Below are 15,425 nucleotides of genomic sequence, written 5' to 3' on the forward strand. Positions count from 1 at the left end.
ATACTCAATAGCAGGAGTGAAGTAGTTTGTGACCTTGCAAGTGTGGGTGCCCTGATTGAAAGCAGAGAACTTTTATGACCCTAAACAGAAGTCTCTCCCTCCTTCTCTTCATTGGCTGAGTAATGGAGGATTACAGTCTTTTAAAAAAAGATTTATTTTTATCTTATGAGTGTTTGGTTTGTGCGCCACAATTACAGATGGTTGTTAGCTGCCATGTGGGAGGTTGGGAATAGAACCTGGGTTCTCTGGAAGAGCAAGAAGTGGGTGCTGTGCTCCTAGTTGTTGAGCCATCTCTCCAGACCCAGGGTTACTCCCTTATATACATTGTCACTTTCCCAACAAGTACACCTGCATTGGTTTAGCATCATTTACATCTCGTTGGCTAAAAAACATTGCAGAAATGTTATTTAGGCAGTGGTGGTGCACATGTTTAATCCCAGTGCTTGGGAGGCAGAGGCAGAGGCAGGTGGATCTCTTGAGTTTAAGGCCAGCCTGGTCTTCCACAGAAATCTCAACTAAGCTAGTACTTTTCCACTAAGGCCGAAACTTTGTAAGCAAGCACTTATGGCTGACAAGGCAGTTAACATTCAAACAGGGTCGCTCCCAACACAGGGCTACACAGAAACCTTGTCTTGAAATGTTGTGGGAAATACTGAAAAAGAATGGCAAGTTCCCATGCTACACCCAGCTACTCTCTGCCAAGGTGGTCTGTGCACTAGTGGGCAATGGCCGACCTGTTCTTATCTTGTGGAGACTCTCTGACTCAGCTCCAAAATCTCTCCACCCAACTCACTAAGTTCCCACTGGCTGGTTGTTACCACACCAGCCCCATGCTTCAAAACTCCCATGGCCTTCTGTGGTACATATCAGGCATACCCACGCTTTGCCGTACCTTTCTCTCTGGAACCCAGTTGAACCGCTGTGTGAAGGGAAACACCACACAAACTTAGTTCAAAAACAATGATAACTCAATTCCTGGGTGCAACAACTAGAATCCTAATCTTGTAAGCCATATTAAGTCTAAATCCCCCAGTGGTGAATCCTGACAGATCTGCCATTGAAACTGGAAGACACTAGTAGCTACATCTTGTAGTTGGATGGAGGAAGAGACGAAGCAGGAGAGAGTTAGGGGCTTTTTGGGTGGGGATAGGAGAGGACAAGCATGGGGCTGGCGGGGTAGCAACCGGGCAGTGGGAACTGAGTGAAGCTGGGTGGAGAGAGTCTGGAGCTCTGGGTCAGAGAGTCTCCAGGAGTTAAGAACATTGCCCGCTAGAGCCGGCCAGCCCGCTGGAAGAGAGAGAAGCTGGATGTAGCTCTGGAACTTGCGTTTTTTTTTTTTTTTTTTTAATATTTCCTGAAACATCGAAAAACAAAAACAGCAGAAAAAAAAATGTTGACCTTGTCCTGTTTGCCTGCAGTTTAGGCAGCTTGGCAGTTAATTATTTTAACTCTAAATGTCTAGGTTCAGTGGGGATAGCTAGAGTATAAGATTAACAGCCCAGGTCTGTTCATCTGTAGCTGGGCCTAAGCTTCTGTTTTGAAAAAAAAAAAAGAGTATTGTATTTTGTTTCTTAAACTTTCATTAGGCTTCTGGGCTACCAGCACTGGTAAAATTATTCCTGTGACACAGTTTATTAAAAGTAGAAAGAATGCAAATTACTGAGGTCTTCTTTGTTTTTTGACACAGGATTTCTCTGCATGGTTATACTAGAACTCACTGTACTCTCCAGGCTGGCCTAGAGAAATCCAACTGCCTCTCTCTCCTTAGCACTGGGATTAAAGGCGTGTGTATCCAGCTAAAGTCTTATTGTTTTATGTTTTGAGTTTGTGATATAATAAAAATAATTTCAGCTGGGTGTGGTAGTGCTTACTTTACTCTCAGCACTGGGGAGGCAGAAGCCAGTGTGGTCTTTATCTAGGGCTACACAGTTAGACCCTATTTCCAAAAATAAAAAATAAAAGGAATGTTACCTCACTCACCCAATTAGGAAGAGAAAATGAAAATCGTCATATAGCTGCCTTGAATTTAATTTCCAAGCTGGATATATCTGAAGGACAGTTTTACCATCAAGAGTTTTGTGAGTGTTTTATGAATGAGCAGGGGATGCATCTTTAACTGTGCTGTTAGTATTTGGAAGCCTTTCAGAAAACATAAAAAGATGGAGGTTTACAGTACTTATTTGCTATAAAGCTTAATATATCTTTAGAAATCAATCAGCAAGAGTCCTAATCTGGTCATAGGTTGTTAGAACTTCTGTGAAGACCGTGATACTCAAGTCTGAAATGAACCTTTCAGAGACTGACAAATCTAATTCAGGGAGTAGTGATATATTTTATATGGGTGCTGGAGAGACACTCTCAGGTCTTCACACTTGTGCAGCAATATAGTTACACTTAGCCTCCAAACTGAGCAAAAATCAACCTACCCTTCCTAGAGAAGGGACGGAAGGAAGATAGGGAGAGAAAAGTGTTTTACTTTCCACTCTCTGAAATCAGAGCATGACAGTTCACACCTGTAATCGCAAAGCTGAAAGGAAGGAGGATTGCCTGTGACTCTGAGATCAGTGTGGACACAATGTTGAGTTATAGGAAAGAGTGACCCGGTCTTTTGTTTTGTTTTGTTTTCGAGACAGGGTTTCTCTGTATAGCCCAGGCTGTCCTGGAACTCACTTTGTAGACCAGGCTGTCCTCGAACTCAGAAATCCGTCTGCCTCTGCCTCCCAAGTGCTGGGATTAAAGGTGTGTGCCACCACACCCGGCGAGAGTGACCCAGTCTTATGGGCACTCAAGGAAGCATTGGCAGAGGCAGGTGGATCTCCAAATTCCATGCTAGCCAGGTTTACATAGTTCTATAGGTCCTCCATAGGGTGAGACCAGGCCTCAAAAAACCAAAAAGTCAATACTTCATTATATAGTATAAAGCGATGGGTTCATGGAATATCAAAGATGGGCAAGTGGTTTGCTGTTCTTAAATTATAGATAATTCCAAGTCAGTATGATTAATATAGCAGATTTCAACCAAAGATTCTTTTCCTATCTTTTGTGTTAATGAAACTATACCTTCTCAGTAAAAATGGAGGAAAAGTGAGATTATTGCTTAAATGTACTTCTTTCATGAACTGGTGATTACTAAGGTCTAAAAATAGTCCTCTCTTAACTAAGGTCTAAAAATAGTCCTCTCTTAACTCCTGTGCTCTTTATTGCCCTATCAGACCAGTTGGACCTTTATAGTTCACTGTCAATTAATTGCCTGTCTGTACCATAGAGATTAAGAAACCAGGTGGACTAGAGCCCAACGCCTGTATTCAGTCTTGGCTCTGCTGTTTCCTAGCTTCGTTCTTTTCTAACTGGTTACCTTTTCTTCCTCGTTTATTAAATGAGTATGAGGATTGAGTGATATCACTTTTTTGCCTTGCATTTGAAGTCTGGATCAGAATGGGCCCCTTTAAGGACATTTACATTAATGCCAACCTTAGCTTAGAAAAGTGACATATGGTACTTTGAAGAGAAGAAAAAAAGACTTCACCTATTGGAGTGAAATAACGAACTTTTTTTAAAGAGTATTTTATGTTTTTGTTTAATCTGTTGATGTCTTATGTCCACTAGAGGGTGGTGTTCACGGAAAGAGTTAAAGTGGTTTCTTGGTGATTAACCAGTATTTCATCATGTTGTTAGTTGCCTTGCTTTCCCCCCCCCCCCCCCCCCCCCCCCAGCCATCATTTTTTGACTGCATCAGACAGCAACTCTGATCTAAAGGGACTGGCAGAGAGCCTTCATGACGTATACCAGTTAGTGATTCCATAGCTTCCTATATTACTTAGAGATTATTTTTGAGTGGAAAACAAGACAGTTTAAAGTTGCTCTACAAAAATTTACCCACATATATGAAGTTCATTTGTTCTTAATGACCTGTCAGTAATAAACTTACCTTGTTTTTTTTTACTCTGTAGGTGCTAGCTTCTAGTGGCTATGGAGCAGTTGAAATGTGGCTAGTTTGAATTGATACATGTGCTTAGTGTAGATTAAAACCTGGACTTGTGAAGGCTCAGTGTGAAAAAAGATTAAAATAATCTGTTAGCCATTATATATTGATAACATGTTCAGATAACTTTTTTTTTTTTTTTTGGTTTTTCGAGACAGGGTTTCTCTGTGTACCCCTGGCTGTCCTGGACCTCACTTTGTAGACCAGGCTGGCCTCAAACTCAGAAATCCGCCTGCCTCTGCCTCCCGAGTGCTGGGATTATCAGATAACATTTTTAACATATTGGGTTAAATGAAAAATATTATGAAATAATTTACCATTTTCACAAAAATTACTATTCTAAGGAAAGAGAGGGAGAGGAAGAGGGAGAATAAAACTATGTTAACTTAGTTGGTAGAGGCATGTTTAAAAATACTATTTCTGCCATTTGTCATGGTACACAATTTTAATTCCAGCACTTGTCCTGGAACTCACTCTGTAAACCAGGCTGGTCTCAAATTTAAGAGTTCTGCCTTCTTTTTAGGGCATTAAAGGTGTGACTGCAGTTTCAAATATGTCTTAAATAAGTATTGCAGTTTCTCTACTTACACAATTTGAAGCTTCACAGGCAGATTTTTCTTTTTCTTTTTTTTTTTTTTTTTAAGATTTATTTATTATATGTAAGTACACTGTAGCTCCAGAAGAGGGAGTCAGATCTCGTTATGGATGGTTGTGAGCCACCACGTGGTTGCTGGGATTTGAACTCCGGACCTTCGGAAGAGCAGTCGGGTGCTTTTACCCACTGAGCCATCTCACCAGCCCCCTCTTTTTTTTCTTTTTTAAAGATTTATTTATTTATTATATGTAAGTACACTGTAGCTGACTCCAGACACCCCAGAAAGAGGGCATCAGATCTCATTACGGATGGTTGTGAGCCACCATGTGGTTGCTGGGATTTGAACTCAGGACCTCTGGAAGAGCAGTCAGTGCTCTTAACTGCTGAGCCATCTCTTCAGCCCCCAGATTTCTTTTTCTTGAACAACTTTATTTATAGGTTAAATTTTCTTGTTTTAGCTGGGCAGTGGTGATACATGCTTTTAATCCCAGCACTCAGGGAGCAGAGGCAGGCAGGCAGATCTCTGTAAATTCAAGGCCAGCATGGTCTACAGAGTGAGTACTAGGGCAGCCAGGACTTTTAAGTACACAGCTTAATTTTTTGTTGGTTTTTTTTTTTGTTTGTTTGTTTGGTTGGTTTTTGGTTTTTGGTTTTTGAGACAGGGTTTCTCTGTATAGCCCTGGCTGTCCTGGCTGGCCAGGCTGGCCTTGAACTCAGAAATCCGCCTGCCTCTGCCTCCCAAGTGCTGGGATTAAAGGCGTGCGCCACTACCGGCCAGCAGGACACAGTTTGCTTGTTTGTTTTTTAAAAAACCAACCAACCAAACAAACCCTAAAAGTTGCTGAAATTAAGACCTTTCCCTGCCAGTGCTTTCTCTCCCCCTCTACATTTCTAGTTTGGAACAAAGATAGTTCTGGATTATAGGCTAGTGCTACCATGCCGAGTTAGGTTAGGTGGTGCTAGGGACCAAAGGTTTCCTACAAGTCATAAAGACAATCTCAGCTCCACTCTGTAGCATAGCCTTTACCTTTTCATTAAAGGGAAACATGCTTTTTATCTTTTTTAAAGGATTTATTTATCATTTTGCATGCACTAGAGTCCCACAAAGTCTAGAAGAGGGAGTTGGATCCCCTGGAAATAGAGATAAGAGATGGTTGTGAGACACCTAGTATGGGTGCTGGTAGTCAAAGCAATGCAAGGAGACTCTCTAACCCCGAGGGAAACATCTTATTGTTTCTCTTTAGCAGTCATCACTTTAGTGCTATCACTAACCCTAAGCAAAATGTGGATTATTTGAACACACGTTGTCAGTCTGAGAGCCGAGACTGGTGACTAATGGACCAGTAGAGTATTTTTGTTGGATATGCTGGACATCCAGGTGTGCGGCAGTGTGAAATTTTATCATGCTATAGCTAGATGGAAAGATCATGGTGGGGGGGAGGTCTTGCTGAAGGGATGAAAAGTGCATAAAACTTAAATCAAGCCCGCCAGTGGTAGTGCACATCTTTAATCCCAGCACTTGGGGGAAAGAGGCAGGCGGATTTCTGAGTTCGAGGCCAGCCTGGTCTACAGAGTGAGTTCCAGGACAGCCAGGAACATATACAGAGAAACCCTGTCTCAAAAAACAAAAAACTTAAACCAGGAGTGGTGGTGCCTGCCTTTGATCCTAGTACTCTAGTGACAGGACAATCTCTTGCATTTGAGGCCAGCCTGGTCTACATAATGAATTCCAGGAGTTACACGTTGAGACCCTAACTAAAACAAAACAAAGCAAAGCCCCAACAAACAAAAGCCTTATAAATCAATTACTTATGAAAGTTACCATTTACTCTTTTAGCAATTATTACTTGTTTTATATATGAAAGAGAGGGTGGGAGGAGAGAGAACACCCACACCTTAGCACCTGTGTGGAGGAGGTCAGAGGGCTTTGATGATAGAACTCAGGCTGTCAGGGTTGTGTGCCAAGTTGTACCTGCCATACTGTCTCACTGGCCCATCAACTAATATTTCTTTTTCTTTTTAAATATTTATTTATTTATTATATGTAAGTACAGTGTAGCTGTCTTCAGACACTCCAAAAGATGGCATCAGGTTTCGTTACGGATGGTTGTGAGCCACTATGTGGTTGCTGGGATCTGAACTCAGGATCTTCGGAAGAGCAGTCGGCGCTCTTAACCGTTGAGCCATCTCACCAGCCCCTCAACAAATATTTCTTGATTGGGGTTGACCAAGGATAACTGCAGCTTTGGGAAGACAAATTGTGTGCAAGGGGAAAGTACCACAACTATGAAATATAAAAAAGCGGCTCGCTCAGAAAGTTAAACAAGTGAAGCAATAGGAACTTCATCTTTGTCACTTAAAGAAACCACACTGCACTTACTGTCCTTACGACGAAGCACTGTAAGACCTGAAGGTTCCTCATGGTTAACCTTATGTTTGGTAGGAGGGAGGGAGAGAGATTATATCCACTAGTGTTTCCTTCCCTTCTTCCTACTGTGGGTACGGATTTTAGACACTGGTGTCAGGTTTTTCTATTCTCACAACCTATGCTAAGTTTGGGAAATGGAGAGTGTTTCATCGGATAAAATGGTCTGTTTATTGTGTGGTGACATGGGAGGGATGCTTATACCTCTAAAACCTAAACTGCAGTGTACGTGCAGTGAGATCTTAGGATCAGGAAGGTCACAGTGGTGCTTTGTACTTACTTTCTGGTTTCTGAGACAGGGTCTTGCTGTGTAGCTGGCCTGGAACCCAGACTAGCTGCTCTCTGGCTGTAGCCACCCAAGCACCAGGACTACAGGTGTACACCCCACACCCCACTAAGAGTAGGTAAACGGATGACAGGGGTGTGAATGTGGAATTTGACAACGCACAGTGATTTTTGAGCTATTTTAGGATCTGATCTTGGAGGTACTTTGGGTAGCTTGTTAGACCTTTAAATAGCTGCTACTATGTATAATCTGGGAGTGGTGGTTACTTAGAATCTTGGACACCCCCCTCCCTTTTCAGCCTTTCTTTCTTTTCATGGAGACTTGGGATAAAACAAAGTTGAGAAAGGGCCAAAATTGAAAATTTGCCATCTAGTTTATTTATTTTACTTCTCTGCCCCTCTGCTGATCTTTAACATTTTTTTTTCCCCTTAAAATAAAGGCTAGGGTCCCTTTTTGGCTTTATCCTGAGGGAAAAGGACAAGTAATGTCTAAGTAGGTTGAGGAACTTTCAGGAGATTAAATGGGCTTGAACAAAAAAGTCAGGGTGTGGGGATAAATGAAGGTGAATTGAAAGGTAGGCAGAACACAGGAGTCCTTTGCCAGGCTTTGACATTTAAATAACTGGAGAGGGTAGAACCAGGAAGTAAGATGGCATGGTCCAGGTTGGAAGCCAGGCAGAGTACTAGGAGGTTGTTTATTTAGTCTGCCAGGTAGAGCTGCGGAGGGAAGCTTGACCAGAGCAGTAGGAGTGGTGAGACACAGTATACTCATGGGTACACGTCTGTAACCTTTTTTGTCTTTGCTGGGGCACCAACCTAGGGGCGTACACATAGTCTTCTTGCCTCTGACCTATACTCCAGTAAGTCTTGGAGGTTTTTCAAGCAGTTCTTTTAAAAAAAAATTAGGCTAGATACATAACCTGTGGGAGAAGATGGATCAGTGATGGATCAACTGTCACAGGGGTGGGGGGTAGTCAGAAAGTTAAGTTTAAATTAGGTTAAATTGGGTTGCTGTTAGTCTGTTTTCTTTCATTGTACTAAAATGTTAAAGCTGGGTGCTCAGAAAGAAAAGAATTGTAGAGGCTGAAAGTACAAGATTGGGCAGCTCAGTCCTTTTGCTTCTGCTATATCCTGACATGACTGGAAGGGAAATGGTCATGTGCAGAAAGAAGATGGCAAGTGGTTAGAGTGGCTTCATTTTATAGCAATCTGTCAGGAGAGCCAGCTTCGTTAGTCCAGGCCTTGTTCCCTCTTATTAGGAAAAATAAAAGAAAATGTGTATGATTTGGGAAAGGTCAAAAAAGGCAAGGACTGACTCTGGAGAGGTTGGAGGGATGTTCTTGGGAAGGCGAGGAGATCTGGGCCTACAGGGAAAGAGCCTTAGCTTAGTAAATGCTCTGGGAGTTGAGAGGAACAGGTTTGAGAAGCCCAGAAGAGCATGGGTACAGAGGCAGGTACATATGCAGATGCCATTGCGGATGTTTGCCTTCTCGTGAAATTGGAAGCAGGGCTTCAGTCAAAAGCAGGGGTGAAGATAGACGTTTACAGGTTTCAGGAGAGTTGTGGAAAACAGAATGTGGTATAATTACTGGAGAACATTAAAGGCCCTTCAGAGATGGTCAGTTTTAGTCTTCCAGCATGTGCCAGGTCACACTGCCTTCTTTTCTTCCATCTCTTACGTCTCTTGCCCCATTTAAGCAATCCTAGAGGTGTTAACTCTCCTCCAAAGACATAATCTTAGCTATATAGCTATGGCTGACCTTGAACTCAGAGATGTGCTTGCCTCTACCTAAGCCCTGGGATCCAAGAGTATGAGAGCTGTTGTTGCCACACCCAGTTTCCTAGGCTTGTTCTTTTCTCCGGTACCTCTGTTGTAGCACTCTGCATCCATGGTTCCACCAGATGAAGTTGGAAAATCCTATGGCAAAGTGGTCTCTTTGTTGAACAAGAATTTTGTCATTCTTCCCTATTTTGTGTATTGTTACTTACATAACATTCCTACTGTTTTAAGCACTATAAGTCATGTAGAGATGGTTTGATATATGAAGATTTTTGTAGTTTAAATACAAATACTGTACAACTTTATGTAAGTCTTGAACATCCAGAGCCTTTTGAGGATTCTAGACCTCGACTGCCTTGACTACAAAGAATGACCAAATTTTAGAAGAGCTCAATGGCCTATTTTTCTTGCTTTTTTTTTTTTTTTGAGATCTATTTATTTTATGTGTATAACTTTAGATACATCAGAAATGGGCATCAGATCCCATTACAGATGGTTGTGAGCCACCATGTGGTTGCTGGGAATTGAATTCAGGACCTTTGGAAGACTAGTCAGTGTTCTTAATCACTGAGCCATCTCTCCTGCCCAGTAACTTGGTTTTAAATATAATTTAGAGCAGGTTGCTTTACTCATTGTAGCCACCCTGGTGTCATTTTTCTTTTCCTTTTATGTGAGCATAAAAATTGGTTTTATTAATCCAATCTAGAATGTGATAATGTCCTGCAGTTATATTCAGTTGGTTGTTGTTACATGAATGGTCTGGTGTTGGTTGGTTGGCTGGTTGGTTGGAAACAGGGTTTTCCTCTATAGCCCTGGCTGCTTGACTCTCCTGGAACTCACTATGTAGGCCGCTGCTGGGATTAAAGGTGTATCCCATCAAACCTGCCATAAAGCCTTTTGTTACTGTTTTGGGTGTGTGTATTATTATGGCATGATGCAGAGGTCAAAGAAATTCATAAAAGAACTCAAAGAAGAGTTTCACATTTTATGTGAAAATTATGCCATTGGGAGATTGTGTTATATCTAATTTCAAAAGACGAACTTCCTAATTTTAATTTTGGTGTCTAGTGAAATGGCATTTGTTTCACAGGTGTGCTTGTTTTTCTGTTGTAGGAAACCCAGCGTTTGCTGGCAGAACCAGTTCCTGGCATTAAAGCAGAACCAGATGAGAGCAACGCCCGTTATTTTCATGTGGTCATTGCTGGCCCCCAGGATTCCCCCTTTGAGGGAGGGACTTTTAAACTTGAACTATTCCTTCCAGAAGAATACCCAATGGCAGCACCTAAAGTACGTTTCATGACCAAAATTTATCATCCTAATGTAGACAAGTTGGGAAGAATATGTTTAGATATTTTGAAAGGTAAGTGTTGTTTGTCACCCTGTGCTTTATTAGCGTGTCCTTTTTGTCCTGAGCATTGTACATTTAGAATGTAACTAAGCACTGTAATCTCACTGTATGCTCACAGCAGCAGCAGAGTGTGTGGGAGGGAAGTGCAGCAGTTCTGGGCCTGCTGTCCATGCTTTATCATATTCCGGGCCTGTTACCTTCATAGATAAGTGGTCCCCAGCACTGCAGATCCGCACAGTTCTGCTATCAATCCAGGCTTTGTTAAGTGCTCCTAATCCAGACGATCCATTAGCAAATGATGTAGCCGAGCAATGGAAGACCAACGAAGCCCAAGCCATAGAAACAGGTACTTAATATCTATTCTCTTTCACCTGCTCTGCTTTTCAAGCTAGGTCCCTTACCATTTGATGTTTTATTTATAAGCTCACATTTAAAAATAATGTATAAAGGAGATTTTGCAGTGTTTAACCACATGTATATACTATAATGACTACTGTATTGGCAGTATGTGAAGATACTAGAAAACTTGGCAACTGTTCTTTTTTTATGGTCCACTTAAAGAATATAGCCATTTATGTAATCAACAAACTTCTTCCTGCTATAAACATATCATCTATTCAAAAATGAAAGGACTTTTTCTATCTGTTGAATTTTATGAAAGGTTTGAAGCTAGTCTAGTCTATATAGTGAGACTCTTAGAAAACAAAACCCCTTTCTAATTAATTGCACTGTTTTGTAATTGTAAGGTATTCAGAAAACTGGTCTGATCCAGTTTATAGGAGATGGTATCTATCTTGTTTGGAAAGAAACTAACAGCTGCATATTTGTTTTTTGTCTACAGCGAGAGCATGGACTAGGCTATATGCCATGAACAATATTTAAGTCGATCAGATCATCAAGTGTACACCACTTCTCCTGTTCTGCCAAGACTTCTTCCTTTTTTTGTTTGCATTTAATGGACACAGTCTTAGAAACATTACAGAATAAAAGCCCAGGCATCTTCATCTTTGGTGATTACATGCACATTAGCAAATCTGTCTTGTCCTGATTCACTGTTGTAAAGCATGAGCAGAGGCTAGAAGTACCATCTGGGTTGCTGAGAGATGCTGAGAAGCAGGACTCTCTGCTTTGACTCCTTCCCCATCATGGTTAAAGTACAAGGCACTGTGAATGAAGGTAGTTGTCAGGGTTAGCTGCCAGGGGTATGGGTGTTATTTTATTTTTTAGGGGGAAAGTAGTTTAATTTTATGGCCTCCTTTCCCCTCCCCCCTCTTAAAGGATCTAATTGCAGTGGTTAAATGCAGCTAACCAGTTTTTTTAGAATATGCTCTCTAGCCAAGTCTAACTTTAGACGCTGTAGATGGACAAGCTTGATTGTCTGAACCAAAATGGGAACATTAAATAAACATCACAGCCCTCACTAATAACATTGTGACTTTGCTGTCAAGTGTAGATTCTCCATCCCCCACCCCCACCCCGAAAAGAAAAAGCTTGTGACCATTTTGTATGGCTTGTCTGGAAACTTCTGTAAATCTTATGTTTTAGTAAAATATTTTTTGTTATTCTACTTTGCCTTTGTACAGTTTATTTTACTGTGTTTATTTCGCTTTCCCGATGTGACAATCGTATTTAAAATTAAAATAGATGGAACATTCTGTTTTAGTCCTCTCCATCTGACAAATTGGCAAGAGGAGAATTTTACCAGTTTGTTTCATTGATGCAGATCTGTGTTAGGATTCTACTGAGTGAGTATTTATAAACTGCCTCTGAGCATGCATGGAGCATCAATATCTGACTTTTTTTCTTAAACCTCCTAGAAATTTGAAATAAATATTACCTGATTCAATTAGGTGATCCTTGGTGTCCTTGCCATGTTTGAAAGTTGACCATACTCAGCAGTCACAGCGAAGAGGACAGTTGCATGTCACATATGGCGTTTGAGCTTCAGATATAGGTTAAGACTTTTCTCTTGGTTCTTGTCTGAAAACTATATGGCCATTGGTTTGTGCTATTAGGAAAACCCTAGTTATTTGATTTTGCTGAGGCAGTTTTGAGTCCTCCTGCAGGCCTAATGAACCCAGGCAAGTGGTGTCATTGGCTCTTCAGTTCCTGTACATTTGCTATGTAGCCCTGGCTATCCTGGAACTCACTATTACAGACCAGGCTGGCCTTCAACCCAGAGATCTGGCTGCCTCTTCTAGTATCAAAGGCCACTGTGCCCAGCTATTCCTTTTATCCTTTAATTTGCTGTTAGTAGTTGTTTTTTTCCTGTGTAAAACAATCCCTTTCAATATTTTCTACATTGAATTTCTGATTCTTGCTATTTTAAAGTCATATACATGTAAATGCTAACCTTATGGTCAGAAATCTTCATCTCCATAATCTTCATGTAAGGTTATGGATTTCTTCATAACTTAAATTTTTTGTTTTCTCTTTTGAATGCAGACTATTTTATTGTGTTAGAATAGAATTTAATAGAATTATCTATTAAAATTATATTTTCAACGTATAAGAGCTTTTGACAACTGATAACTGGATCCTTCCAAATAAATGCATTTTGTTAACAAATGTAAAGTTTAGAATAAAATTGCTAATGGCCCTACCTGATACTGTGAAATTTTAAACTTTCTAACAGCAGTTGTTACAATTCTTGGCCTGAGTACATCTTTGTCCATGGCTAAGACAGTTCTCACTTTAAAAAGCAGACTTGACAGGACTTGAAGTTAACCATTCACCACTCAGCATTCCATCCTGAAAGCCAGAGCTGCTCCTAGTCATAGCTGATGCCTTACACATTACCCACGGTGGCCTGGTGTGCAGAGGTTTCAGTTTTCCCAGTTTACATTAGGACTCCTAATTTCCTGGCATCACATTTTCTTTGGAGGTTTTGATGAGTCCCATTGTTTGAAATTTGCTCTCTTAGCCAGTTGGAAGAAGCAAGAATTGTTACTTATGCCTGGACTTTTCCTAAAAGAAACAACAGGTTGAACTCTGGTAATTACACCTGGCCTATGGACCTGTTTTCGTTGGCCAGGAAAATGGTTGGTTCAGAGCAGTTAAATGATAGTATTGCAGAAACTTGGGATAGTGAATAAATGTAGCACTAATTAGACTGATGATCATTGTGTGGACATCTCCTGGCAGGGGCTGAGTAGCAGTCACCACTAGATGACATGTCATTCTCTTTTTCTGTTTAAAGTAGGTTGGAATCATTCCCAGCCTTACCTGTTTCTGTACGTGTGGTTCTGTTTTCTTACAAAGTTTTGTCTTTGTAGTCCCAGCAAAAGAAAGACATTCACTTAACAAAAGCATATTAACATTTACCTGCTGCTTGCTGGTTTGAGGATGTAGATGTGAATGAATAGTTTGGGCCTTTCCTTTGAAGGGACAGCATAGGCGTGGGAACAACACAATAGTTGCAGCTCCTCTTGGAAAGGCTAATCTTCTGGACTCAAATCAGACAAATGCCTCCAACCTCCAGAAATCTGCGCATGCAGAGCTCAGAGAGAAAACCAACTTCTTCCAAATTGGCATCTTGAAGTCAGTTCTGAAGCCCTAGGGTGTAAATGTGGGCTTTGTGGTTTGAAGTTTTTGTTCTGTTTTGTTGTCTATTTTGCTGTGATTCACTTCTACTGTGAGATTAGTTAGCCTTGGTTCGCTCAGATCATAGGCATTCTGTATATAATACTGAATACTCACACTAGACCAGGAATGTACTTGTAAGGTAAAGTTCAGTGTAAATTGATATATTAAAGCCACAGGGGTGCTGTGCTCAGCATTTCTCCGGAGGGTGGGGAAGACCATCTGGTGTTCTGTAAGAGTACTCCCAGTCAGCCAAGTAGACCTCAGTGGTGTCATGTGGACAGTAGGCTGGCTTTGTTTCCCTGGTGGTTTCGGTATTGTTCTCTTGACTAATCTAATAACGACATCAGTTTTTATTACTGCAGAAGCGGAAGTTTTAAAGCTACAACATAGGAAAGGTATCCACATACAAATTACAAAGTGAGATGAGAAATTGGGTACCTAACCCACTATTCCGTAAGAAATATGTAATATTTCATTGGAATGTATTCTGGGGCTGGGAGCAACATTTCATTTTAGCTATGAAGCATGCCGCCTTTTAAGGAGCTATATCAGGGTTTATATTTTAAGTAAAAGGAAAACATGTTGAATGTAATTTCAAAGAAGTATAAACAATAAAAACGTATACCGATTGGATGTGATGATTTGACTTGTCTGTTTCCTGCACTGCTCACTCACCTCCACACTCATTTCATTACCACTAAGGCTGGGCATCTTTGCTCTCAGGGTTAATTAGAATTTCCCTCTACACATTTCTGTTACTAGGGATTGAATCTTTTCTTGTGTGAGTTGACAGTCATCTATCTCACTGCTGGAATCGTCCAGGAAGGTATTAAAAACCAGGGAGAAGCTGGGTTAGGGGGCAAAATGACTTTAAATCCCAGTATTAAAGGCTAAGTAATGAGTTCAAGGCCAGCACAGAATACTTAGTTCCAGGACAGCTGGGGCTTTTTAGGGAAGGCACAGGGTGTTTGTGGTACTAATCTCAGAGGCTAAACTAGTATGATGAAGCTTGATTTTGGAGGATCTTTGTTTTTGAGACAGGGTTTCTCTGTGTATCTCTGGCTGGCCTGGAACTCACTCTGTAGACCAGGCTGGCCTGGAACTCAGAAATCCACCTGCCTCTGCCTCCCAAGTGCTGGGACCAAAGGCATGCGCCACCACACCCAACTTTTTTTTTTTTTTTACAAACTATAGAACAACAAAAAAGCTATAATGGAAGACTTTAGGAACTATTTAGATGCTATGCATAAACAGATATTTAGTGAAGCAGCTGGGAATTCTATCCAGTGTGATAGAAAATCCTGGTTTTTCTCTGTAGTCCTGGCTGCCCTGGAATTTCTCTATAGCCCAGGCTGACCTTGAACTGAGATCTGCCTGCCCCTGCTAACTATGCCTGGCTTCAGACTTGGAAATTGAGACCAAGAG

At 41.1% G+C, this 15,425-nt stretch overlaps 1 protein-coding gene across 4 annotated transcripts in view; it reads left to right on the forward strand.

Moving 5' to 3' along the window:
* Ube2n (ubiquitin conjugating enzyme E2 N) overlaps window positions 1–14,633 on the forward strand; it is a 32,597-nt gene extending 17,964 nt beyond the window's left edge. For all 4 annotated transcript variants that reach the window (XM_085843109.1, XM_085843111.1, XM_085843110.1 and 1 more), the window contains exons 2-4: window positions 10,181–10,427; window positions 10,621–10,761; window positions 11,257–14,633. In XM_085843109.1, the coding sequence (XP_085699235.1) occupies window positions 10,181–10,427; window positions 10,621–10,761; window positions 11,257–11,297 (429 nt within the window). In that variant the 3' untranslated portion in view covers window positions 11,298–14,633. The remainder of the gene's footprint in view (window positions 1–10,180; window positions 10,428–10,620; window positions 10,762–11,256) is intronic.
* Window positions 14,634–15,425: the final 792 nt, after the last annotated feature.

The sequence above is a fragment of the Mus caroli genome, unplaced genomic scaffold (assembly GCF_978045245.1).
Source record: "Mus caroli unplaced genomic scaffold, Mus_caroli_1 scaffold_9, whole genome shotgun sequence".
Taxonomy (NCBI): domain Eukaryota; kingdom Metazoa; phylum Chordata; class Mammalia; order Rodentia; family Muridae; genus Mus; species Mus caroli.